The sequence below is a fragment of the Pseudopodoces humilis genome, chromosome 26 (genome assembly GCF_049639895.1).
Source record: "Pseudopodoces humilis isolate 2021_Gansu_Grassland_sample_001 chromosome 26, ASM4963989v1, whole genome shotgun sequence".
Lineage (NCBI taxonomy): Eukaryota > Metazoa > Chordata > Aves > Passeriformes > Paridae > Pseudopodoces > Pseudopodoces humilis.
Genome location: NC_142225.1, coordinates 2,064,436 through 2,090,430, shown reverse-complemented (window position 1 = coordinate 2,090,430; position 25,995 = coordinate 2,064,436). Strand labels below are relative to the sequence as shown.

General features: G+C 51.3%; 2 protein-coding genes across 2 annotated transcripts; one reads left to right on the top strand and one right to left on the bottom strand.

The window, feature by feature from the left end:
• The first annotated feature begins 3,024 nt into the window (after window positions 1–3,024).
• Window positions 3,025–13,729, top strand: PNPLA1 (patatin like domain 1, omega-hydroxyceramide transacylase). The gene is made up of 9 exons (XM_005530159.3): window positions 3,025–3,639; window positions 6,436–6,668; window positions 7,721–7,786; window positions 9,109–9,321; window positions 9,729–9,789; window positions 9,869–10,009; window positions 10,246–10,339; window positions 10,608–10,721; window positions 11,243–13,729. The coding sequence occupies exons 1-9, from the start codon at window positions 3,438–3,440 to the stop codon at window positions 11,244–11,246; spliced, it is 1,128 nt and encodes a 375-aa protein (XP_005530216.1). The 5' UTR covers window positions 3,025–3,437; the 3' UTR covers window positions 11,247–13,729.
• Window positions 13,730–13,858: 129 nt separating this feature from the next.
• Window positions 13,859–24,671, bottom strand: LOC102109501 (patatin-like phospholipase domain-containing protein 4). Its single transcript, XM_088067299.1, has 8 exons — window positions 24,272–24,671; window positions 18,886–19,089; window positions 18,020–18,240; window positions 17,298–17,363; window positions 16,600–16,809; window positions 16,468–16,528; window positions 15,816–16,029; window positions 13,859–14,753 (listed from the first exon to the last, which is right to left on the bottom strand). Exons 1-7 carry the CDS (start codon window positions 24,669–24,671, stop codon window positions 15,851–15,853), a joined length of 1,341 nt encoding a protein of 446 aa, XP_087923425.1. The 3' UTR covers window positions 13,859–14,753; window positions 15,816–15,850.
• Between the last annotated feature and the right edge of the window lie 1,324 nt (window positions 24,672–25,995).

The following is a 25,995-nucleotide window of genomic DNA, read 5'->3' as shown; positions in this document are numbered from 1 at the left end:
TCCTGGAGGATCTGAGCTTCTTGGTCCTTGTAAAAGCCAAAGTTAATGCAAATGGGGAAGCAGAGCCCTTGCAGGACAGAAGCACAGGACAGATCCACATCCCCAAAGCCTTCAGGGCTGTGTTTGACAGAGACAGGATTGAGTCACCAGCTGCCGAGGGAGGAGGGACACCTTGCAGGGCTCCATCTAATTCAGCCTAGGGTAATTAGGAGTGTGGAAAACATTAAATCCCACTCCTGGGCCCTGGCAGCATGTGCAGTGTCAGCACCGGGATGCCTTTTGGCTGGGAACCAACCCAGGAGATTTTACTGTGGGAGAGACTGAAACCGCCCTCGTCTGTTTGCAACAGTCCTGACATTCCTGTTCCCTGCCCAGAGCCCGTGGGGCTGTGCTGGGCTGGGACCAGGGTTGGGTGAGCTGGTGCTCAGGATGTGCTTAGAGGGTCACAGGATGCCCCAATTTGTTTTGCATCTGAGCTCGTGCGGTGCCAGGGACGGGTTGGCATTTGCATGGAGCAGAAAAGGGCTCTGTCTCCTCACTGACCTCCCAGAGGAAAGTCAAATATCCTCTGTCCCAGAGGATATTTTCTTCCATCAGCATGTGGGATGCACCTGCCAGGTGAAACATCAGAGAGGAAAACTCCCATTCCCTTCTCCTGTGCTATTGCCAGTACCACAGCTGCACCAGACACTCTCCTCTCTCACTGGACCTTTCCCCACCCATTGAGGCAGCTGTGCTGTGGGAACAAGGAGCCAAACTTGCCCAGCCCCTTGCACAAGAGGCTTCTGCTCCCAATGTGTGGGGATGCTGCTCCAGCTGGGCACTGTGGGATGAGATGGGGAGCAGCCACAGCTGCCTTAGTGCAGTGCCCCAGGACTGGTGGCTTTTGGAGCCCAGGTCCCTTCCCGTGAGAAATTCCAACACCTTGGATCAATCTCCTGGTTATAAAATTGGGACTTGATTGCCTGTGGCCACTGAAGATATTGAGAAGGTTTTAAAGAAGGGCAAGTTCTTAGTCTTGAGGGTTTGAGCCGTTTCCAGCTCTTAGCATTACCTTCATCCTTCCCTAAACACCCTGTTGTGGCTTCACACAGCGAAGACAATCGCCTCGCACGAAAATCCCTGGATCACGGACACCGGCCATCTGGGCTGTGATCCTGCCTGGGTAAAACTCAGCCCTGCACAGCCCCCAGCCCACCCAGTGCTCATGGGAGCTGGGGGCTTTCTCCCCAAACCGTGCCAGGCTGCTGAGGGAATCCTGCGTCCCCAAAGTCGTCAGTCCTCACTAATCCTGCTTTGGAGTGCCCGGGGGAGGGCAGCTTAGAAAATCAGCCCGGCACTTGATGAGCCAATTAATGCAAAATTTGCTGTCACTAAGAGGATGATGACAAGGTTTCATCTCACAGGAGCATGGAACAGAGCCAGGCAGGATGATGCCTCCTGGATGCTGTCCCGGGCTGTGGTGTTGGCAGCTGGGGAGGGTGCAGGGGAGATCCGGCACCTTGGCCAATCTCCCCCATGGAGAGCCCCTGTAACTGAGTGCAGGACAGAGCCGTGTGTTCCCACAGCTGCCATGGGATCATTTATATCTTTCCCACATGCTGGCAGTCAGGGCTGGGCTGAGGAGGTGCAAGGGCTGAGTGAAGCAGGAGCATCCTACACCTCTTTATGCAGAGCCTGCTGGAGCCCCTGGGGGCCTGAGGCAAGCAATAGGAACAACACACAGGGAACATGGGAACAGCTCATTCCAACACATAAACCCTCTGCACTTCCAGTGCCCTGGCATGTCTGGACCAGTCACAGCAACAGGTGATAGTTTTGTCCTTCATGAACTGGAAGAAAATCCTTTAAATGAAGGGATTTGCTTTCCCAAAGGCTGGAGGAGCCGGTAGCATGAATCACAGAGATGAGAGCTTTGATAACTCCCAGGGTGGTGGAGAGGCTGGGGTGTGTGGGAGACTCACCCAGCAAGGGGATCATGAGAAACATCAGACCCCAGAAAGACAAGAAATTAGGGGCTCCAGTAAGGCTATGCATCTAAAAGCCCTAATTCAGGCAGTTGTTCACCTGCAGGATAATCCCATTCATTATTAGATATATCTTGGAGCTGGCAAACTCCTCCTGTGTGTCCTGACATCCAGGGAGCACCAGAGACCATCCCTGGCCATGCTGTGACATTTCCTTGGGGGTTCCAGGCAATGTCCACCTGCTGACAGCAGCTCCTGGTGACAACTCAACCCAGGGACATTTTGCATGTCAGTGTGTCTGCTCCAGTTCCTGTCTTGGGGACACGGTCATGGCTGGGGAAGGCAGGGAAAAATGTGTGAAAATCTGGGGTGAAACAGAACTGCAGAGGTGGTATCAGGAAGCTGGGACCATGCTGTGGTTCCCTGTACTGTCCTGGCCAGGGAAGGAGAGCCTTGTTCCTTACCCACATGCCCATGTGTTGTACACACAGCCCTAATTCTAACCCATGGAATGTTTCCTCTCAGTGTGCAGCTCTATGGATTTAGACAACAGAAACGACATAATATTTACCAGTACTTAATAAATACATCTGTTAAAATGGCAATTTTTGTTCTGTATGTTGGCAGCAGCATTGGATCACTAAGAAATCATTAAGAAAAGAGAAGAAATCTGCAGTTCTCCCTGGTTTTGTAACTATCCCCCAGGCATTGCAGACAGTCCAAAGGCAGTGAATTGATTTGATTCTGGTTCAATAACCACAAGTTTGGGTATTGTGGTGCTGCTGTAGGGCTTTATTGAGAGGGGAGAGGAAAACAAATCCACATCTTTGGTTTTTGCCCCATACAAACAATACCCAAGGGTCAGGCAAGGGCAAAACCCTTCCAACAGGGAACAAATACAAGGAATATTTCCAAACCTAACCCATCGTAACGCCCTTCATCCACCCCTTGTGTAACACCCTCTGGCTTTAAGTGTCTTATACAAGCCTTTACTCACTCAGTACTGAGCTGTGCCTAAGCTGGGATTGATGGAGAATCCAATTTAGGAAAACACTCCTTGATGAAGAAAGCATGAAGCAAAGAGGAATTTTTGCACGGACGTTTCTGTGTGACGAGAACAGTAACACCAGGACTGTCTCTGGGAGGGCTCCTGGGGCACTGCAGACCTGTTGGCATGAGAGGGGAGCCCTGATTCAGCCCTGAGCAACCAAGCTGGCTGTGGTTGAGGATTATAAGAGCTGTTTTGATCAGGGGAAAATTTCTGTTTTTAGCACAGGCAGCAATTAAAATAGCTCACGAATCTCAACGCCTCAGGGAGCTGTCATAAAAGGAGGCAGAAAATCCGTCTTCTGGACTCCTCTGCAGCCAGAGATGAGCCTGGAGGCAGCAGAGGAGAAGAGAGCTTGAGGTTCACCTGGTGAAAAAGAACAACCCGAGACCTCGAGTCAGATCCGCTGCTTTGATCCCGAGATGGCTGTGGAGGATCTCCGGGCTTCCAGCACCCCTTTCTCGCTCTCCTTTTCGGGCAGTGGCTTCCTGGCCCTGTACCAGGTTGGGGTGGTGCAGTCCCTGCTGGAGTTGGCTCCTGAGCTCCTCAAGTCTGCCTGCAAGGTCTACGGCTCCTCGGCTGGGTCGCTCATCGCTGCTGCCGTCGTGTGCGGCGTCGGCCTCGGTAAGAAAACCACGGCCTCGAGTCCTTTGGGAGATCTTTTGCTCCGTGAAGCTGGGGGCGATGCCTCGGGGGGCTGCCGGGGCGGTGGGGCTGCTGGAACTCTCCTGGCTCATGAGGCAGTACAGAAACCCAAGGTGTTGCCACTCTTGGCAGCCAGCGTGGTGCAGTTTTGGGAGGTGTCAGCTGAAAAAGCTGGTTCTTACAGCCTGAGTGTTCCTGGCTCAGCTGGTGGGCAGAAATGACGGGGAGATCTGGATGTACCTGTATTCTATTGGCTCCTTTCCCTGCTCCTGCTGGAGGAGCAGATCTCCTGCCCTTCTGCTCTGAGGCATGAGGGGTGCTGAGATGTGCCAAAGCCAAGTCTGTGCAGCTGCAGGGGCTGGATTTGCCCATGCCAAGCCCTTTTTCCCTATGGATCTCCATATGGATCAGTTCTTGGGATGTGTAGCTATGAAGGGACAGGAGTGGCTGTCACACAGGTATCTACAGAGCTGACAGCCTTGTTTGCGTGTCACTTTGGCTTATCCCACTGAACCTCCCATAACAAAGGGACATGTCGTGTGATTCCCAGCTCCAGGTGCACCTTTTCCTGTGGCTAAAGCTCAAGGGCTTGTCAGCAGGAAATTCCTGGAGGAACAGCAGTCTGCTCCAGCCCGGGGCTGAGATTTCTCTTATTGCTGCTAAAGGGGTTTTCCTCTGACCCTCTTTCAACAGTGTGGAAACAGGCCCCTCTAGCAACAAGATCCTCCATGTGAAGAATTAATTCAGAGTAGTTAATCCACTTTTAATAATCACATCCTCTCATATTTCCAATTAGTGTCCATGTGTAAACAAGTGTACACAAGGCTTAAGGCTCTAAAGCGTGATCCAAGTTCTGCTTCAAGCAATGGGGACATTTAGGAAGAGCAGAAGCTTTTGGGGACCAAATAATGATGGAGGAAGCTGGGAGGGCACATATGGTTCCTGAAACCTCTGGTGGGTGCTGGAACGGTTCTTCTGCAGCTAAAAATAGTTCAAAACATTGGCAGATATGTTTAGACAAGGCAGAAAGGAACATTTCTGCCCACATGGGGACAAACTCCTCCACAAATAAGCAAAGGCCCCAAAATTTCTGATTCCTCCTCCTGCTGTAATGGGTGGAGCTGGGCTGTCCAGCAGTAAAAATACATTTGGCAACTGCTCTTGCTGGGGGTGCCAGTCCTGAACTGGGCATCTGCTTGCCTGGAGGTGGAAGGCACCATCCACTTAGAGGAGCCGAGATGATCTTATGCCCAAAATATCTTCCCCAGAGGAAAAAAGACACTTTGGATAGTGATGACTCTGGTCAGTTTTCTAACAAGGAAAATGAATGTGGCACAAGCTCTGTCATATTCGTCCTGGGGGCGACAGGGGCAAAATGAAGGTGAAAGGTGTGTTTGGTGTCCCATGGGGTGGCTGCACTCAGGTGCCTGTCCCCTGCCCCAGGCTGGGTAAGGAGCTCTGAGTTCTCAGAGCCAGGCTGTCCTCTGTGACCCCACCGGTCACCTCGTGGGGACAGGCTTGGCACCAAGCTGGTGCAGGCAGGGATGGTCACATTGCTGCCAGGCTCATCCTTCACTCACTCAGCCCCGTACAGAACCAAAGCCCACAAAGCTGGGCTCGGCTCTCACTTCTTACTTGTCAGTTTGTGGGCAGTTTTTCCATGTTTTCCCCCATTTCCAGGACACAGAGCAGCCAGACAATGACCTGGGCATGCCCCACCTCCCTGGAGGTCTGGCCCTCTGTGCAAACCTGCCCAGGGTTAATCATTGCCCCACGTGGCCTCAGCATCCACTCAAACACACATAACCCCTCTTAATGCCTATGTTGCTCCAGTTGCCTTCAGGACACTCCACCTAATCCGTCTGTCCGTCCACACAATCCCATGAGACTGCACTGAAACCTCTGCCCCTACAAAGCCTTGGTGCTGAGCCAAGCCCGTGCAGGGTCCCAGAGAGCTCACGTGGGTGCAAGGACAGCGCCTTGCAGCTTCGGTGCTGGATGAGCTCTCACTGCAAGAATTTAACCCCCCAGGTGGGACATTCCCCCAGGTGAGCTCCCCATGCCAGCAAAGGCACCGAATTCCCTCTGTGGCATCAGGCTGCCTGCAGAGTTTGCTGCACTCCTCTTCCTCCCCATCACTGTGAAACCTTAAAAACCTGGAGTCTCCTGAGCCCTTGGCCAGAGCTCCAGGGCTCTGCTCCTTTAACCCAGCTTGTGGGATGTGCAGACACATGTCATGGCTATTAACACCTCTTGAGGTTAGCTCAGGTGAGCTGGGCATCCCAGCAATGTGCAGCCAGGACACCTGGCTTGCAGGACAGCCCTGAGCAGAAGAGGTGCCCCTCATCCTTGGCTCGGAGCCAGCCCAGCTCCCTGTAGAGCCTGGGACTGCTCACATGGAAAACCAGAGGTGAAAGGCAGGAATATCTGTGCAAGTCACATTGTCACGGATAACTCAGTTTCCCCCTTCCTGGAGCTATCTGGAGCCTTTCTCGAATCCTGACCAGGAACATCTTGAGGTCACAACTCTGGTGCAAGTGAAGATTTCACCAGTGCGGTCACACAAAGGTGTGATGTCCTCTGAGGACACTGTGGGGGTCATGGCTCCCTTCCTGCCCCGCCACAGCATCCCCCACTGTAGCAGCAGTATCATCCTGGGGTAGCACAGAGGGGCTACGAGAAGCTTTATTTGTGAGGAGTGTTAAAAACAGGATTTAAAAGACAACTATTAGTGCAGGAGGGATATTGACTTTCTATCTTTCGTTTCTGTTTCAGATGACCTAAAGGAGTTTTTCTTTGCACTGGCAACGGAAGTCAGGAAAACCATCCTGGGCCCCCTCTCTCCCAAGTGCAGCTTGCTGGCCAATCTCAAGGCTGTCCTGCAGCGGATGCTGCCGGAGGATTCCTACCTGCTGGCCTCGGGGCGGCTGCACATCTCGCTGACGAGGGTGGTGGATGGCCAGAACGTCATGGCCTCAGAGTTCAGCTCCAAGGAGGAGCTCATTCAGGTACAGAGCCCTTCCTCTGGGGCCTAGGAAGGTCTCCAGTGACTGCCTGGGATGGACATACCCCAGGTGCTGGTGGCTTAAACTGCACTGTTTTCTACCTGAGATGGGGAGAGGGTCAGGAGGCCATGCCAGAGCTGTGGTCCCACAACAATGGGCTCCATGAGCTTGGGGGCAAGGAGGAAGGCTTGAGTTCCAGGATCAGATGGAATAAAACATGCTAAAAAAGCAGCAAGTTCATTTCCACCCTTATACAGACAATGTTGGGGCTCTAATAATGACTTTGCAAAGAGCCCTGTCAGTGCTGATGTGACCCCTCAGCTCTCCCCACAGGTCTCTCTTCAGTCCTCTGGCAATGGTTTTCCTTGTTGCCTCAGCACTTTCCTGGGAGGAAAGAGCTGGACAAAGCTGCTGCTGAACAACAAGCAGCTCATAAACAGTAAATTATCTGCTGTGGGGAGAATTCCAGGGTATAGTCCTAACAGAGCTGACCATGAGCTTGTCCCAGGGAGACAGCAGAAGATGACAACTCCACGGAGATGTTGGAGTTCACGCCATGGTGCCTCCTCTAGGTAGCCCAGGAGCCCGGGGTGCTCACTCCCAGCTGATGTGATTGGTGGGAAATGGTTGCAAACACCCCAGCAGTGGCTTTACCACTGACAGATCCCAGCAGAGTGAGGATGCCTCATGAGGGTGTCTTGGTTTTGTCCAAAAACCTGCAAAGATGGAAATTGGCCCCAAAGCTTCAGCTTGCCACCATCACAGCGCAGTATTGGACATGGACATGTAGATTTACAACGATTAATTCCGGCAGCTATAAAATTTAAAAAATGCAGTGTTGTGCCCTGCTCCATAGAAGTGTTTCCCCTTCAATGAAATCAGATATTTTCCCTTTCTGAAGCCTTTCTTGTCACAGTCCCCAGCAAAGTCCAGGTGGCACCAACAGCCTGGTTCCAGATTTTGTCAAGGCTAAATTTTCAGGCACCAAGTCAACAGCTTTTGTCCAGAAGACCTTTGACAGGGGCATTGACTTCTGCAATCCCTCTCCTTACCAGGCTCTCCTCTGCAGCTGCTTTCTTCCAATTTACTGTGGATTCATCCCTCCATCCTACCGAGGAGTGGTGAGTGATACTTCCACTAAAACACACGCTCCCAGCAGGGTGTTCTCAGGTTAGACCTTGACATTCCTCTGACCAGGGAGGGATAGGTGTGTCCAGGCTTTTCCTTTAGTTGATGGAGGATGATAAAGCCCTTCAGTTTATTCTTCACCACATCCTAAGATGACAGCTGGGTGGAATTGCCATCTGGAGAACCCTCTCCTGCTCTGCCCACAGACAGTGTGGATGACCTTGCAGATCTCTGGCTTAAGGGGGCAGCCACAGTGGGGACATTGAGACACAATCCAGTTATCCCAGGCAGGGCCTGGCTGCAGCAGGTTCATCCCTTGGCTCAGGTGCTGACTTGCACAGCTGAGACATCGAGATTTCTGGGAGGATCCTCCCCCAGCCCTGAGCATTTCCATGTTTTGCATGTCTGAGGGAAGGGAAGGAGGATCTCAGCAGTGTTTTCCAGTGCGTCCACTTCCAGGGTTGGGGCAGCCACAGCTTTTCTGGGCAACCTGTGCAAGGCCTCACCGCTCTCACAGGGAAGGATTTCCTCCCAAATCCCATGTGACCCTACTGGGAGTGGGAAGCCATTCCCCCTTGTCCCGTCACTCCATCCCTTGTCCAAAGCCTCTCTTGGAGCCCCTTCAGGCACTGGAAGGGTCTCTAAGGTCCCTGGAAATGTTCAAGGCCAGGTTGGACATGGTTTGGAGTAACCTAGTATAGTGGAAGGTGTCCCTGCCCATGGCAGGGGGTGGCATTGGATGAGCTTTAAGGTCCCTTCCCACCCAACCCATCCCCAGGGCTGTGATTGCTCTGTGAAGCCCCTCTGCACTGTGATTTCATCAACATTTAATTCCATCACCTGCAACTTCCAGTCCCACTGAGGTGGGTGGTAAATCCAGATTCCTTTTGGAATAGAGCAATTGACATTTTCCTTGCCCAGTGAGTAATCCCCCATGAATCTGCAGGCAACTATTAAATGTGAGGGCCCTACTGCTCGAGCTGAGGACTTGAAAGTTACACAACACTGTGTATCCGGTGATGTCTGATTTGGCTCCTGACTGACAAAAATTGTTTTATAAAGCTTTGTGAATGAAAATAATTATATTTCCATTTTAATAACAGCTGTGGATTACAGCACCTGGTTGAGGAGCTGGCTGGGTGCCACAGGCAGGGCAGGGGAAGGAGCTGGCAAAGGGATAAAGAGCACAGGTAGGACAAGAAGCTGTTGGAAGTGGGAAGGGAGGACGAGCTGCGACAGGCCCACACCAGGAGTGTCACCAGTGCAGACACTGCAAAGGTGCCCAAAGCAAACCCTCCCTCTGCTCCTCCCCCAGCGCTACGTGGATGGAGGCTTCACAGGCCTGCAGCCCGTGTCCAGCCTGGAGGAGCCCGTGATCACCGTGTCCCCGTTCACCGGCGAGCTGGACATCTGCCCCCGCGACTGCCCCGCCATCTTCTTCTGCTTCCAGATCTTCAATGGCAGCATCCAGATCTCCATAGAGAACCTGTGTAGGATCAGCTACGCTCTCTTTCCACCCAGCACCATGGTGAGCCCACCAGCACTTCTCCCAGCTCAGTTTTGGTGAAAAGATTAATGCTGTTCCTGTCTTGTCAAGATTTAAGGGTCAGCTCAATCTCCACTGTTAATGGGATTTCAAAGGGAGGGGGCAGCACCCACTGTTTCTGCAGTACGTTTTGGGGGGGGCACTGCTGGTGGGCGGCCAGCTTGGGATGGGGTGCACAATCTGCAAAGGACCAGACAAAACCAGGTAATCCCTTCCAACCCAAAGCATTCTGTGTTTCTCTGACCGGTGCTGTGGTGGCTGGAAACCAACCACTGCTTGCTGCCTTCCCAAATGGGCCATCCCAACCCTCCACAATCAAACAGCTTTGGATAGATCCTGTAGTATTGGGGTCCGGGCTCTTTAGTGACCTCAAGTGTTTCTCCTTGCAGGTCTTGAACGACATTTTCTCCCAGGGGTACCAGGACACTGCCCTTTTCCTGTACAGGAACAGTAAGTGGCACCCCAGGACCTGAGGGGCACCTGGGTGTGACACAGACAAACATCATCCCTTTCTCTCCATGTCTCCCAGATGCCTTTGGCTTTAACTACTTCGATGGCAATTTCCGCTTTGGCAGCACCTGTGGGAAGAATGACTCTGGAAAACCCAACGGGACACACCCCGGCCTGTACAAAAGGGTCCCTCAGTGCCTGACCCCTTACTTCCTGCCAGGTAGAGGATTTGGGGTGCTCAGCTTGGGTTTAGGGCAGCTGCAACCTTCAAGAGTGGCAGTGTTATATTTAAGAGCTATTTATTAAACATTTCTATTGCAAAGAGACTTTGTAAGAGTGGCACCAGCTGAACTCTGGTATGGGCTTCAGAGCTGGACAAGAGGAGTTATTGCATTTATTTCATTGTTTGTAATTACTGGTCTTTATTTCCTTGTGTGCTGTCATTCCTGGGTGCAGGCTTGTGGAAGAAGGAGCAGGTGAATGGACTGCAGGACCCACTGGCGAAGGTCCTGCTGCAGCCGTACAGGCTCCCAGCCTTATTCAGGAAGGGGTAAGAACATCCCAGCAGAGGCATTAGGGAATGACACACAAACCAGGGGCTGTGCCTTTAGCAGAGGCTGGGCAGCTGAAGGGACATGTGGAGGGATTTGGTGTTTCCTGAAGGCAAGACCCAAGGAAGAGAGGGTACAGCTGGTGGGAATGCCACAGGATCTCATGGTTATTACAAGATTATTACAGTGTGCATTTACCATGAACACCCTCTCCTTTTGCTGCCTTTAGCCATCATTAAACTCAGCCTGCATGCTTTGCTTTTGCAGGGTGAAGAAGGTGTGGGGGCTGCTGGAAAGTGTCAGCTTCCTGGTACAACGACTCCACAAGCTCCTCCAAACCTTGGTGCCCGGTTTGCCTAAGACAGCTGTGGACAGGAGGAGGTGAGGGACTGGGGGGCTGCAGACCCTCAGCATAAAGAGAGCAGGGTACAGAGCAGGGAAATCTTTGGGAACCTCATCCACTGTGTCACTGATGCTGAGTGTGGCTAAAAACTCCAAGCCTGGAGTAGCTCACATTAAAAGTAGACATTTTTTTATCCCTGTGATATTATTTTGGTATCTCAAAAAAGCTACAAACCAGCTTAGTGCCACCTCCCTACGGCAATACAGTTCTGTCCCAGATATTTATGTGCTGGGCTCTGTCCTGGCAGGACACCAGGCACATTCACCAAGATCCTGAGAGATGTTCGGACACTAAGCTCTCAGGGATTTAAAGTATAGCCCCCAAAATCTGCTTGTGAGTTCCCTCCTGTGCAGCTGCCCAAGAGACTCGAAATGATTTTGCCCTGAGGCAGCTGAAAGCTCCTCAGCTGTGAGAAAGCCCTTTGGAGTCAAACATTCCTAGGGCTGCTCATCCCTGTCAGTACCTTGAACCTGCCTCAACTCTCACCTTGTTCCCACAGGTAACAAGGATTGTCCCAGCAGAGCCCTGGGGGTCTCCAGTGCTGCTTCGGAATGTGGTGGGCAACACCAGCACACACCAGCATGGCTGCTGGTTCTCGAGGGGATTTTTGGGGAGTATTTTTTCTCTTCAGAACCTGTCTGTTTCTGCCTGCAGTGCTGCCACTGCAGTGCCCCTGCTCAGGCCTCACCTGCTCTTCCATGATGGCTGAGGCAAAGCTCTGGGGCCACTCCTGGGACTCACCCCAGGCTGCAGGGGCCATGGGGCAGCTTCACCTGCAGCTCCCACAGCCCAGCCCTTTCCCTGCCCACTCCATCTCCTCCCCACCAGCAGCATCCCTTCCCTGCTTTAATGCAGATTACAGGGCAGGCAGTTACCAGGAAATGCCAGGTTTTAAGTGTTTTCCTCCCACTCAAATACCTCCAGAGAGATTCCTCAAGAGAGAGAAAGAGAGAGAAAAGCTGTAGGGAGCATCATATCGGGCAGGAACTAATTTTTCTACAGTTCCCTGAAGTTTTTTTACCAATTATCAATTCTTGAGCTTCACACCTCCCCACAGCCCTGCTTCTCCTGCCTGTGGAGGTGGGAGTGCATTTGGATCCCCCTGGAACTTGCAGCTGTGCAGAAGGATGGAGAAACCTAAAGATTAACTTCCCCCTACTTCCAAGTCCTGCAGGCTGCATCTCCTGACATTTCATAAATGCATGAGTTCTGCAGTTGTCTGTAACTCAGGGCCACACACAGAGCATGGCCCAGGCAAACACACCCTGTGCCACTGGTCTGCACACAGAATTAATGGCAGTGCTCTTAATTATCCCAAACCTGTGCTGCATAGCAGAGGCCGTGGATGGCCCCAGCTTTGCCCCAGCTGTGTCTCCCCTATTTGTTGGTTCTCAACAGGAAACAAATGGATCCCAATAGCAGCAGCTGTTTATTAGAGTAAAGAGCCTGTTTAATTGGACAAAGGGAAATGGAACAGAGGGCAGTTTCATCCAAAGGGCCATGGAGACTGCACGAACGAATGTAGGGAGTAGCTGAAGGCAGCTTTGATGTAACCAGCCTCAAAGTTAACTAGGAGTGCTGTGTGAAAGAACAATATCCTATATTCTGCCATCTTTAGCTGAAATCAGTGATCTGGTAATACTTTCTGTGGAATGAGTTTGCTAAAAGAAACCTGGATTCTTATTTCACAGAATCATTAAATGGTTTGGGTTAAAAGGGACCTCAAAGCTCATCCTGTTCCACCCCTGCCATGGCAGGAACACTTTCCACTCTCCCAAGTTGCTCTAAGCCCCGTGAAACCTGGCCTTGGACACTTCAAGGGATTCAGGGGCAGCCACAGCAGCTCTGGGCACCCTGTGCCAGGGCCTGCCCACCCTCCCAGGGAAAATACTTTCCCAATATCCCCTCCATCCCTGCCCTCTGGCAGTGGGAAGCTGTGGAGCCTTGGCCTGTCCCTCCAGGTCCTGATGAGGGGTCCCTCTCCAGCTTTCTATGTAGCCCCTTCAGATCCTTGGTGGGGCTGTGAGGCCTCCACACAACCCTCTCCTCTCCTGGCTGAACAGGCCCAGCTTTCTCAGCCTGTCTCCATAGGGAAGGTGCTCCAGTCCCCTTAGAACTTCCTGGCCCATTTTGATGGATCCCGTTTGCATTGGATCCTATCTGCTCCTGTCTTCCATCCATCCTGGATGGATTTACAGCTCTCAAGCCCTGCAGCCAAAGCCAGGCTGCTCAGCTGTTCCTGCCACAGGGCAAAGTGGAAGGCTCAGAGACAGCCAGCCCTCCCCAGGCAGGCACAATCAGCCCATCATTTGCTTTTGCACCTCTGCTCCCTCCCACTTATCCAACAGCTCCTTCTCCAGGCTGCTGCAAGCACCATCCCCACCTCCAGGCAGGAATTTGCCATTTCAGTCAGCCTGAAGTTCAATAGTTACCCTATTGAAATGGGCATTAAAATCCCCCCAAGAAAATTCTCATCTAGGAATTGGACTTCCCAATCCACTAAATGCATCTGCAAACTTCAGCCACAAACAGGAGCACAGTTTGAACTGCCCAGTGTATCCCACCTGCCCCATGCAGAGCTTGATCAAAAACAATTAGTAAGACTTGGAGAACTTTAACAACAATCATTCTGAAAGGAACTCCCAAACTAAAATGGTGTCAGCACAGAACCCTCCTGCTCCAAACCTGCAGGAATGAGCAAGAAATGAGTACTTAACAATTTAACAATTCAGTATTCAAGTCAGCTGGGTTTTGCTTTATTAATCCCTCATCTTTTCAAGCAAGCAGGGCTGATGCTGTCTCCTCTTGGAGACATGAGCTTGGAGCTAATGGCAACGGAGGTTTTGCCAGAGGCAATAGATAGAGGCAAAGTTTGGCATTGATTGGAATCATCTTGTGCAGGAGCTTGTTTCACCCTAAGGAAGCAAAGTGGGAAGCCCAGCTGCACCAGTGGGGATAGAAGCAGCCTGGAATGTCTCCTCTAGAGGTGGATCATGGGAATCATCCAGGGGCTGTGGCCCTGCCTGTGCTGTGGCACTGCTGGCACAGTCCATGTGCTCCTCGGGGTAGGTCAGGCTCAGCCTTCAGGCTGGGTTCCAAGTTGCTCATTGCCTCTTTAAAGCGTAACCTGGGACCAAAGGCAGCAGCGGGCTCAGAAATGCTCTTCTGTGGCCGAGCTGGCCCTAAAGGGAATAAAACCACGTTGGTCAGTCTGACAGACACCTCAGGCAGTTCCTGTAGGACAAACTGGATTCAAGTGCCTGCTCAGAGCTGCTTCCCTTCCTCCTGTTGTCTAAAGGGCAGCAGGTTTTGGTATCCTCAGAATATCACCCTCATACCCCTGTCTTCATTCTGCTTTGAGCTCAGCAGAAATGTGAAGCCTGAGGTGGATGGGATGAGAGTCTGGAGACAACCCAACACAGCAGAGCTCCCTCTGGAGCTGGATCCCACTGCAGGTCTAGAGGGAAGAGTCCTTGAGTGATGCATGAAACTGAGCCCAACAAAGCCAAGCATGTGCCCAGTCCTGCCCGTGGCCCTGGCTGTTGGCTGCAGGTCCCTCATGCCAGCCTCAGTTTCCAGTCTGGGTACTGAGGAGGGTGCAATTCCTTGTGCAATTGTCCGGCTGGGCACATGGATAAGAGGCAAGTGCTTGTGGATAACCTGCTAATGCAGCCTGAGCCTCATGGGATTGCAGCTCCAGACACTTGTCCTCTGGAAATGTCACTTGTTCAAGAAATCAGGTACAAATTGTTCACGAGTTTATCCCCCTGGTGCTTTGGTGGCATCAATGACATTCTAGCATTGCACAGACAAACAGTGAAAGAGCCTTCGCCTGCCCTTCATCAGTAGGGCTTTTCCTTGCCAGAAGTGGAAAATCTGATGTGCTTCTCCTCTGGAGAACAAGAGCCTGGACTCACCCCTTGATTGGTCTCTGGCCTAACAGATGAGTCTTGATTCCTTCCACAGGAGGAATTTTTCACCTGAGGCTGGTCAAAAATGTTGCAGCCCAGCTGCAAACCAGAGACAGAGATCCCTGATAGCCCAGAGCTGCCCAACATCCAAAGAAACCTCATTCTCACCTTGTTGCTACCAAAAGCTCCACATAGCTCAGACTGATGGAGCCTTTAGAAAAGCAACCAGGGAATCAACTTCTACAGCCTAACACTGTGTCCTGCATTTCTTAGTGAGTCTAGAGTTGGTTTGTTTTCAAAGGAAATATCTTTCTTGCTCCTATTTTATGTTTTACAAGCTTTTCTTTTTAGATCTGGAATGGTAACAGTCCTATTCTTTCCCCTGTATGTTGCTCATTTGTTGTGATTTAGCAGATTGTGTCATTCTTCACATTTAATTTATCTGGCTACATTTTAAATAATCATCATGTTGAAAAAGCTGTGTAATTTTTCTTAAGCTGATAAATTCTGAAATGTTGAAAGACTCAGAAAGAAGAAGAAAATAAAGAGTAAAACGGAAAGAAATTTTGCATTTCATCAGCTGCTTCTTTGTAATTTTTAGTAACAAACTGCAAAGTGAAATGCAGAGGATTCACTGGTTTTCCATGCAAAACTAAAATGGGAGTGGGCATTATTTTGTATAGGATTGCAGAAAACGATAAGTTTTGGATTTAAACCTGCCTTGTGTTGCTTGAAAATGATACAGTAAGAGGTTTACCTACAGCTGTGATATGCTTTCCTTGCACTAACTATTTCTGTGGCTGCAGCCAGAGTTCCTAAGGAGATGTTTGGATTTGGCTGTCATAGCAAAGGCAGCTTAAACCCTTGAGACACCCCAAATGAAGGGATGTGTGGGCAGAACCTGTTCTTACCTCACAAGGTGAGTGAATACATGGCCTTCTCCATGGAGAGAGCTCTGACCCAGCCACAAATGAAGTCCCCAGTGCTCACCCATGTTGAGGGCGAGGGCTCAGTGTGAGGCCCCACTTGTAACCCCTGACCTGAGAGGGAACTTTCTCCCATTCCTGATGTTCTCAGCTGCCACAGAGCCTCTCTGGGCACTGACAGCCCTGGGCAAGTGTCACTTGAAAACTGATGGGGTAAAGGAAGCTGGTACTTTACCTTGGTGGGGGTGGAGAAGGGGTGTGGGGCTTCCTCTACTTCATCTTTTGCTGGCTGATCCCTGAGTTCTCTGTGGTGTCATCCTCATGATCGGTGGCTCTTGAGTGAAGAACCCTCATTTGTGGCTTCAGGAGCAGGGTCTCCTCACCTTTCTGAATGGATTCATTGGCCAAGGAAAGTGTGAAGCCCTCAAAGTAATTCACCTGGAAATCCCCTGGTGGGAAGAGATTCCAGCTCTCACTGCTTGTTGCTAAACTGCCAGGTCTGCAGCAGAGTGAGGCACAACCTGGGCTGACTGGAAATCTGGGATACTGATGATCCCAGGGCTCACGGATGACCAAACATTGCTGCTCTGTGCATCAGGGGCTTCAAACACCACACAGGACACCTGAGCCTGTGCTTCTGTCTAGAGGCCCTGGGATCTGTGTTCCCTGGGGAAAAGCTCTGTCATGCCCAGTATGGCAGAGAAAAGGGGAGTGTGGCTCCAGAGGGAACTTCAGGAGAGGCCAGGACTCAGGTAATCCTGGCAGTGTCAGGAATACAGGCATTTCTCTGCCCCAGTCACTCTGGGGCAGCATCTCTTACCTTGTGTCAGCAAATCAACAACGTAAGGGAAACACCAACCTACTTGTCCTCACTCCCAGTCACTTACTCAGTCTCTTTAGGAAGGAGACCGTATCCTGGTAGCCCTCGATAAGAAAGCGGTCCATGACCTGTGGGGAGAAGTGGCACTCAGGGCAGCTGCAGGGGCTCATGGCTCTGCCTACCTGGAAGAGCAGCTCACCTGGCGTTTAGGAACCAATAAAATGTTCTTTAATCGGCAGAAGTTCATTTTTGAGATCTGCATGATACAATCAGCGAGCTGGAAGGTCAAGAAGGCAGCTGGGCCATCCCTGGGACAGATATCATATTCACCGGCGAAGGCAGAGATGGTGATGGTGGAGCGGGACACGAAGTTGGCTCTCCACATGGCCAGCTCCCCGTCCACATAGCGCTGGGAGACAGAGCAGGGAGCCCTGAGCCTTGCCCTTGGCAGAGAGAGCAGTGCTGCTCACACAGGCAAATGTGGGCCTTGTTCCCCAGCCAGGCCCACACCAGACTGAGGTTCTGGGGCTCCAGGGATCTCCTTCCAGGGATCAGCTCCACCCGCTGCTCCCCTGCTCCAGGTCCACACCCACCCTGCTCCCTTCCCCCCAAAACACTCCCACAATGGAACTGGGAGGAAACCGCAGCACAAGGGAGCTGAAGCAACTCCAGGGACAGGGGAAGATGGACAATTCTGTGAGAAGCTCAGTCTGCAGTGAGGTCATATTTTGGGGCCCTGTTCTTCCCTCTGCAGACACTGGGGGAACCCATCCTGAGCTATGTTGGTGGCAAACACAGGTAGAAACATCCTTAATGCCACCACTGGAGAAAGGAAAGATGCTGGAGGGGCCCTGGGCCTGAGCTGGGACAGGGTCTCCAGACCACAAAGCTACTCACCACCCCACGGTATGTTGGAGGGGAGAACCCAAAATACACCGGGACATAGCAGCTGCACATCACAGCCTGTGGGTGAGATGGGAAGGACAAAGGTGAGCAAAGAGCCACAGAAACTGTGTCCTTTGGGCGTGGTGGCTCATCTGTGAATGCAAAAAGCGACCCCCCAGCAGGGTTATTGGGCACCACTGACAAATGGGCACCAGACCATGTGGGATACCCACAGCCAGGGCAGAGAAGTAGGAAGGGAACTTGTGAAATGCCTCAATTTGCTCCCTGCATGTTCAGGATAACTCAGACAGCAATCAAAAGAGCTGTTTTTTTTAAATTATTTCAGCTTGTGTGGATTCAGAGGGTGGCAAGGACAGAAATCATGGCATAGACAAGAATGGGCCTCTTAGGATATGACAAGGGGTGATGGTTTCTAACTACAAGGGCAGATTTAGATATTGGGCAGATGGTTTTTATCATGAAGCTGTTGAGGCCCTGCGCAGGCTGCCCAGAGAAGCTGTGGCTGCCCAGTTGTTGATCAAGGCTGGGTTGGATGGGACTTGAGAACAGCCTGGGACAGTGGAAGGTGTCCCTGCCCATGACAGGGCTGGAACTGGAGGAGCTTTAAGGTCCCATCCAACCCAAACCATTCTGTGATTTTGTGCTGTGGGACATGGCCGGGCAGCAAATGTCACCCAGCTCCTCCCTCACGGGGTGGCTGTGGCTTCTCCCACCTGAATCAGCTCCTCCTTCGAGGCAAAGTCAGACACTGTCACATTTCTCCAGTCATGCAGACGGGTGAGGACAATGTGCAGCTTTCCAGACAACAGCTCGTGAGCATTTGGAGGCAGGAATTTTTGTAAGGCATCCTTTAATAGTCTCTGTATCCCTCCTCCAGGGACCAGGCCCCAGAAAGAGGTTTTCAGATGACTGAGGAGATATTCCTTTACCTCATCTGAAGTAAAGCAAAGGAAAGCAATCATTCTACATCCCTTACATTGTTATTTATGTACTTTCTAAGCTACACTTCCACCAGGGAAAGGGGTATCTTATCTGCTAAATGTTCATTTAGAACCATTGTTTTCCTTAGGGCTGTAGCTCCAATGTGTGGACCCAACTTTTCCAAGCCCTTTCAATATTGCAGGAGGCAGATGCATTTTGTTTTCTTTCCCTATTTCTCCCCATTCTCTGCACAAGGCATCTTAAAAGTTTTTGGACATATGGGAGAAAATTGTCAGGAAGCATTTGTATAACATTTCCTCCTGTTAGCTCTGCATCTCTTCCCTGCTAATGGAATCTCTTCCCCTTGTTGTTTTGGCAATCTACCAACAATCCCAAATGCCTTATCAGGGAGAGCACCTCTGGTTTTTTTTATTAGAGATGCTTGCCATTAATTCCAGTTAATAAGATGCAGTGACTATATCTACGCTGTTTTCTCTGTGCTGCCTAATTTACTCATGTTTTCCACTCGTCAAGAAGACAATAAAGTAAAAAATCTGAGGAATTAACCACTGATAATGAAAAAAAAAATTGCAACTGCAAAATTCCCAGATATTCCATCTCTTTAGACAAAAAATATACAGAAATCTGTAGCTCTTACCCACATCACATCCACACAGTCCGAGTGAAGATATAACCGATCCTGAAGATGACCCATAGATCCTGTACGCAGATTTCATTATGTCAGGAGACAAATCCTGCAAAGCAGATAACACTCCAGCTTGGTATGGAATCATGAAACCACAGCCTCTTAACAGTATAGAGTAAGGTCTTCCCTCTTTTCCACTTATTTTCAGCATCTCTGCTAACTCCAAGCACCCCAACAAGAAGAAAACAGCTGCCCAACAGCTTCAATGGGTTTTCCCCAGCAAGCCAACCCTCAGCTGTGGTTCTCTTTCCAACCACACTCTCAGTGTCTTATATGCCTGTTTGACATCAATCTGTGAGCCAAAGGTCCAGTGAAACAGCAGCAGTGGGCAGAAGTAGATGATGTGATGTCCTAATGCTCATTAAAATAAGATTACTGCATTGCAGGGTGGCTGAGGTGAGCACTGGCAGCCCCAGGCAATGGGGGCAGCCACATGTCACACCGATGTGTTGGCAGAGCAGCCCAGGGCTCTGGTGGGCCTCAGGACTGAGGCTTTGGGAGGGAAAAGCTGCTTCCCAAAGTGGTGAACTGCTTCAGTGATACCCTGGAGTTTCAGCACAAAATTCCTGCCTCTTGGGCAGTAGGAATCTGCAAATATTCCTTGGTACAAAAGGAATATTTGAGTCTTGCAAGCTGCTGCTCAAAACTCTCTTGCTCCATTTGCAACAGGTTGCCAAACTCCATCCCAGGGAGTGGGGAAGGTGGCTGGATTACTAGAGAAATCATAACAGAATTTGGACAAGGTGATCAGGTTACTGAAGAAATCACAACACAAGTTGTTTTCCTTGTTTCACAATTTCAGGGCCTGAGTTTGCTTGCAAAACGGTAAAAATACAGAGTCCAGGTAACAACTTGTGGTTTCACCTGCCTCCTACATGGCCAAGGTTTCAGTAGGGCAACAGGTCAATAAAGAAGGAAAGAAGGGACAAAAAGGCTGACAAATGCAGGGATGTTTTGGTTATCCCCTTAGAAATGCAAAGCCTTGTTAGCTTTGCAGCTGGGTGAGACATTGGGAAGCTGCAAGTGGGAAAAGCAGCACTGAGAGCTGAGCAAGTGGCCAGCACAAACAATAACTGGGACACGCCTTATCTGATACACATGGAAATCTAGCCAACATCTTCAGACAAAATTCTCCCAAAGCCACCAGGAAATGCTTCTCTCCCTCTTGCTGGGGCAGTGCTGGACGGAGCTGGATGCAGCCATGATCTCTGTGAGGGGGCTGCAAAACAGCCCTGAGGGTGACAGAGCAGCTGTGCTGGATGTGCTGGGGCTGACAGGGCTGTGGGCTCCACTCCCAGCATCAGCCCAGGGTTAATCCAGCCCCAACTGCAGACAGGAGCAGTGTCTGCCACTAGCCAGGAGCCAAGGCACTGAGCTCCTTGCACACACCTTGCTGGTCCTGCTGCTGAGCAGCAAAATAAAACTGAACACTCGAGACAAGAGGAAGAAATATATTCCATGCCTAATCAAGAGGACAAATGCACTGGAAATCACTTTCCATCTCTTCTTTAGTGCAAAGATCCCCTAAGAATTAACCGCAATGAGAAGAGTCAACTTCAGCAGCTGCTTCTGCTGCAGGAGGGAAGTGGCATCTGGAAACCATGGGTGAGGCACACAAAGCCCTTGAGCTTAAGGAAAACCTTTATGCACAACTCCATGGCTTGGGGAAAAACCAGAGCCAGTCTTAGAGAAGCACCAGCATTCCCAGTGCTTCAAGCCTTGGGTTCAAGCTCTCCTGCCCTCAGACAGCAGCACAAGAGGGAACTGGAAATGTAACACAGTATTGCACTGCTTTCCAAATACAGCTAGAGAACTCTGGCACTCCAATCCCAAACCAAACCCATGAATCACGCCACACAGGCCATGGTTTATTCTTAATTGCAGCTTTGTAATATTGAGATTGTTTGTAAATGCCTTTGTTTTACCTTCTTACCCAATCTTGCAGCACCAAGAAATAAACAGTGTTTAGCATTGAAAAGCAGAGGGAAGCCAAGACTGAATCTGCTTATTTCCTCCTAGCAGGTAGTGCCACATCTCCCTGGCTTTCAAAGCCTTGCACTGTCCCTGGTGTCTTCCAAAAGGAGCAAGGAGTTAGAAAAAATTTAACTGGGTGCAGATAGTGTCAGAGTGAGGTACCCAGAGCTCCAGAAAGGTGGGGCTTGGAAAGAAGAAATCCAGGTGATCTGAGTAGGAGTGACCCAGGTGGCATAAACAGTGATTGGGCAATGCTGCTGTGGAAATGCAGAAGCTGTTTCCTGGCCTCTCTCTGCCCTGCCCTGGATGGGACACAGGCTGTGTGTGTCCCTGAGTGATACCCTGTGTTTCAAGTCTGTTGTTTTACCAGGCCAAACACCCTCGTGACATTTGGCATTTCCCCATCACTGGGTCAGAAAGTGCTGCGAGCCCAGGGACCCTGCTCCCCTGTCCCTCATTTCTTCATCCCAGCTTTGGGGACAGAGCCAAGCTTGGCCTTGGGCAAAGAGACCATCCAGTGTGGGCCACTTGGAAGCTCCATTAGGCAAAGGGAACCAAGGAACCTGTGTGCCTGACAATACAGGACAGTAGCCCAAGCAGGATATTCCTCTTGTGGGATTCAAATGAACCAGGAGCCACCTCAGCTGCTCAGCCAGGACATGACAGGGACAGGCTGGCACCTGCCAGGATGTTCTCTCAGCTCCCCAAGGTGGAATATTTAACACGCAGCTGACACCAAACCGCTTCCCTCACGGATCTGCCACAATGACAAAGCTGTGACCTCAGGGCTGCCCCGTTCTGGGAATGCAGTGTGTTGCTAACCCACTTTCATTTCTGATGTATAAGTCCTTTCAGGAGGAAGACTTTGAGGAATTTGTTTCTGTGGGACAATGAATCACCCCAGAATCCAACATGCAGCTGTCAGACTTCAAGCACTGGCACAGACCTCGACCAGCAGTTCCACGGACAGTGAGGAGCTGGTGCTGTGCGGGCAGGATCATGGCTGGGAGCTGTGGATGCACTGCTGCCCTCACAGATCCCCTGCATGACCAGAAATATCATCTCCTGCACCTGAGAAATACAGGAAATGCCATGTCCCAGATGTTTTTACACACAGCCACAGCTTTGCTCCCCACAGACAGTGGCTGCCTGCTCAAAATGCACTCCCCTGGCTGAAGGAGCTTTAGCTGGCCAGGGTTTGGGGCACAAGGCAGCAGGCAGGAGGGGCTGAGCTCATTCAAGCTCCCACAGAGCTCATTCATTCACACAGAGCCCTGTCCAGAATTCCCTGCTCCAGCCATACTTGTAGCAGCGCCCAACAGTGATGTAAAAGCCCCAGGACAATTGAAAAGAGCGCTACAGACCAGGAAGAATTTGGAACCCTGACACTGCTGATGCAAAAGGCACTCGGAAAAAAAGCTGCTGGCTGCAAGGAGGTGAAGTGGGGAGGGCTTGTGGAGGCCAGGAAAGAAAAGCTCCTGGGAGATTTCCAGCACAGGGGCAGAGTATCCCTCTGCAAGTCAGCAGGGACTGCCTTAAGCTGTATCCTCTGCCACAGTTCCTGGAACAAAAGGGTGCTTTGGCTTCACATTTCCATCAGCAGGACTGTGCCAACACCAAAGGATTCACCAGTCCTGCTTCCCACACACCAGCCCACCCTCAGTGCCTCCTGCTCCCGTGGATAATTGGAAACACCCTGTGATGCTGCAGGGTCCAAACCAGGCAATCTGACCATTCTGTACAGCTACAGCAGGGGGAGAAAAGAGGACTGAGGGGCAGAAAGACACCAATGCAGAAAGCCAAAAGAGCAGTTCTATTCTGGGTTGAAATCTCCTGTAAGAGCCTAATCTTAGCAAAAACCAGTTGGTGTTCCTCTCTCGCCTTCATGGAAGATGAGGTTTATTATTTGTGTTTAAACAGTCCGTGATTAATCAAGAAGTTTCCATGGCACCTCCCCAGTTTAGTGCACTGGAACAGGAGCAGAATAAAGGAGTAGCCTGGACAGGGGTCTGAACTTGCCCACGCTGGGGCCTTGCTCACCTGTGTGTGCTCACCTGGGCCCCTCAGCTGCCTCTTGGCTGCTCAATGTTTCAGCACATCCCAGTCGCTGCCTCCTCAGCAGGAAGCGCTGACACTGGCCCAGGGAGCACGTTCCCATCCCTGCCCTCCTACCAGGACACAGATTTTAGAAGAGCTGACCACATGAATGACATTTTTGCTGCTGATGTCACAGACAACCTTTATTCTAAGTAGGAAAGAAAAGAGTGGGAATGATCCACCCTGGACCTTGCCTCACTGATTGGTATTTCTATGACTTTGGCAGCTTCCAGAACATGCCCCAACACATTTATCTACCCTTCTACCAGAATTGTGGCACATGAACCTCCAGTCTATCCTACATCCAGCATTAAGGAGAGAAACCTTTTCCCTTTTCCTGTGACAAACACCTCATCTGGGAACACGAGGTGATGATGTCACTGCCCAGGGCAGCCTCGTGAGCTGCCCTGATGGTGATGAAACAGTGACTTCAGCACAGTGACTTCACCCGGCTCTGGAGCTGTGCCCCGTGCTCCCAGCCAAGGGCTCTGCACGACAGCCCTGCTCAGCCCTGGGCAGAGAGCACCAGGAAATGGTGGTTTCCAGATCACCTCCAGCTAGAAGGTCTTCTGGCAGGCACGGCTTCATTTCAGGCCAGAAGAGATTCCTTAGCCAGACCCTTAGGATCTGTTATACTACTAAGAGATGCTGGTAGTTGAGAACAGAATCCCGGAATGGTTTGGCCTGGAAGAAACTTTAAACCGTATCAAGTTCCACCTCTGCCATGGCAGGGACACCTTCACTATCCCAGATTGCTCCAAGCCCCGTCCAACCTGGCCTTGAAATAATTACACACCAGAGCCAAGTGTGAGCCCTGCGCAATACAGGCACAGCTGGGATGTCTGGGTTACTTGGGAAAAAGCTCGCCCTTGTTGATTTATACCTGACAGCCTGGGAGTCTGCAGTGCAGGGGCTGCTGTATGGCAGCAGGAGGATGATGCACTTCCAGAATCCTGAAATCACAGAACCATGGAATGGTTTGGGCTGGGACAGACCTTAAAGCTCATCTCATTCCACCCCCTGCCATGGGCACCTTTCACTAGACCAGATTGCTCCAAGCCCCATCCAGCCTGGCCGCGCTCCAGGTGCCCCCTGGTGAATCTCTGTTCCCTGGATTAACCGCTATTCTTTGGGTTCAGGAGCCCTGGTCAGGGCTCGGCCGTTCCCGCTCCCGGGGCTCTGAGGGCTCGGCCGCTCCCGCTCCCGGGGCTCTGAGGGCTCGGCCGTTCCCGTTCCCATCGCTCTGAGGGCACGGCCATAGCCGTACCCGCTCCCGGGGCTCCGAGGGCACGGCCATAGCCGTACCCGCTCCCGGGGCTCTGAGGGCTCGGCCGTTCCCGCTCCCGGGGCTCTGAGGGCTCGGCCGTTCCCGCTCCCGGGGCTCTGAGGGCTCGGCCGTTCCCGCTCCCGGGGCTCTGAAGGCTCGGCCGTTCCCGCTCCCGGGGCTCTGAGGGCTCGGCCGTTCCCGTTCCCATCGCTCTGAGGGCACGGCCATAGCCGTACCCGCTCCCGGGGCTCTGAAGGCTCGGCCGTTCCCGCTCCCGGGGCTCTGAGGGCTCGGCCGTTCCCGCCTCCAGCCCCGCACGAGGGGCGGGGCCTCCTGTCCTCAGTCCTGCCCTGTGCCAACATGGCGGCGGCAGCAAGTGGCAGCCCTGCGCATGCGCCATGGTAAGCCTTTAGACACGGGAAGGCTCGATAATTTGTGGCGGTTGATGTTTATAATTTCCAAGTTTTTAATTTTTTTATTTTCATGCTGTTAGAGTCTCTCTGGACAGATCAGACCGTGACTAGCGCAGCTGGTGCTGATGCTCCCAAATCATGGAGCATTTAGAGAATCCCAGACTGGTTTGGGTGGGAAGAGGCTTTAAAGCTCATCTCTTTCCACTTCCTGCCATACGGTGAGGATAAGGAGATGTTAGAGCAGATCACCTTCAGCTGGAAGGCGTTTGGCCAGGCACAACTTCATTTCAGCCTAGAAGAGATTCCTTAGCCAATGCTGACCCTTAGAATCACCCTGTTATACCAGAAACACATTTGAAAAATAGATCACAGAATCCCAGAATGGTTTGGTTTGGAAGGGACCTCAAAGCTCATCCTGTTCCAGCCCTGTCATGGCAGGGACACTTTCCACTCTCCCAGGCTGCTCCAAATCCCATCCAATCTGGCCTTGAAATGAATACACAGCAGAGCCAAGTGGGAGCCCTGTGGGGTGCAGGCACAGCTGGGAGTGCTGGGAATGCCAGTGTGGCTGGAGTACTCAGGGAAACTCATGAAAACTCAGCTTCAGAGAGCTCAGAAGGAGGTTTTGTAGTCCAGCTCTCCAGTTCAAAGCACTGTGCACTGGGAGTTCAAACCAGGGCACTCAAGATATGCTTGAGCTGTGTAGAAGTGAGAGGTTTCAAAGGTCTCCTTCATTGCAGAAGGAATTAATAAGCCTGAGTGTGTGTGCCCATGTGTCTCAGAGCTCCCCAAACTCCTGGCAATAGTTACAGTCTCATGAAATCCAGCTGCTTGTGATGAGAAGCAGCAGCTGCTGCTCTGGGAAGGGATGGAAACTGATATCAACTGAATATTTGGAAATATTCAAAATATTTTAGCAGTAAAAGCTTCAGAAACTTAAATTGTGAAAAATAAAAGAAGATTTTTTTCCTGTTCTGGGAATACAGTTGGGTCTGTCTGTCATGTGGCACAAGAGGCAGCATTGGTTTGAGGACAACTGTGCTGCTGTTGGGTTGCTTTCCTATTTCTGATCAGCTTTAGCACCCAAAGGATTCCAGGCTCACTGAGACTGGACAGAAGCAAGACTAAAGCACTTGTGTAATGGGCAAATCTAAGATCCGATTTCCAGTCTTTAAACACTTTGTCCTTAAGTACAACACTGAGCCCTCGGCAAACAGATGGTTTGACCTTCCTCCTGTCTCACTTGTCGGAGCGGGTTGGGCTGCGCGTGGCTGAGTGTCTGGGAGCGGAGCAGGGTGGCTGTGCCATCTG

What these genes read in the sequence shown, in the direction of transcription:
- PNPLA1 (XM_005530159.3), top strand. Translation starts at nt 3,438, where the DNA reads ATGGCTGTGGAGGATCTCCGGGCTTCCAGCACCCCTTTCTCGCTCTCC. An exon ending in CTCCATCCTACCGAGGAGTG is followed by an intron (nt 7,787 to 9,108) that starts GTGAGTGATACT and finishes CTCCTCCCCCAG; the next exon opens with CGCTACGTGGATGGAGGCTT. An exon ending in GACCCCTTACTTCCTGCCAG is followed by an intron (nt 10,010 to 10,245) that starts GTAGAGGATTTG and finishes TCCTGGGTGCAG; the next exon opens with GCTTGTGGAAGAAGGAGCAG.
- LOC102109501 (XM_088067299.1), bottom strand. Translation starts at nt 24,671, where the DNA reads ATGGCGCATGCGCAGGGCTGCCACTTGCTGCCGCCGCCATGTTGGCAC. An exon ending in ACTGTGTGGATGTGATGTGG is followed by an intron (nt 18,241 to 18,885) that starts GTAAGAGCTACA and finishes GCTTTACTTCAG; the next exon opens with ATGAGGTAAAGGAATATCTC. An exon ending in TATTGGTTCCTAAACGCCAG is followed by an intron (nt 16,529 to 16,599) that starts GTGAGCTGCTCT and finishes TTCTCCCCACAG; the next exon opens with GTCATGGACCGCTTTCTTAT.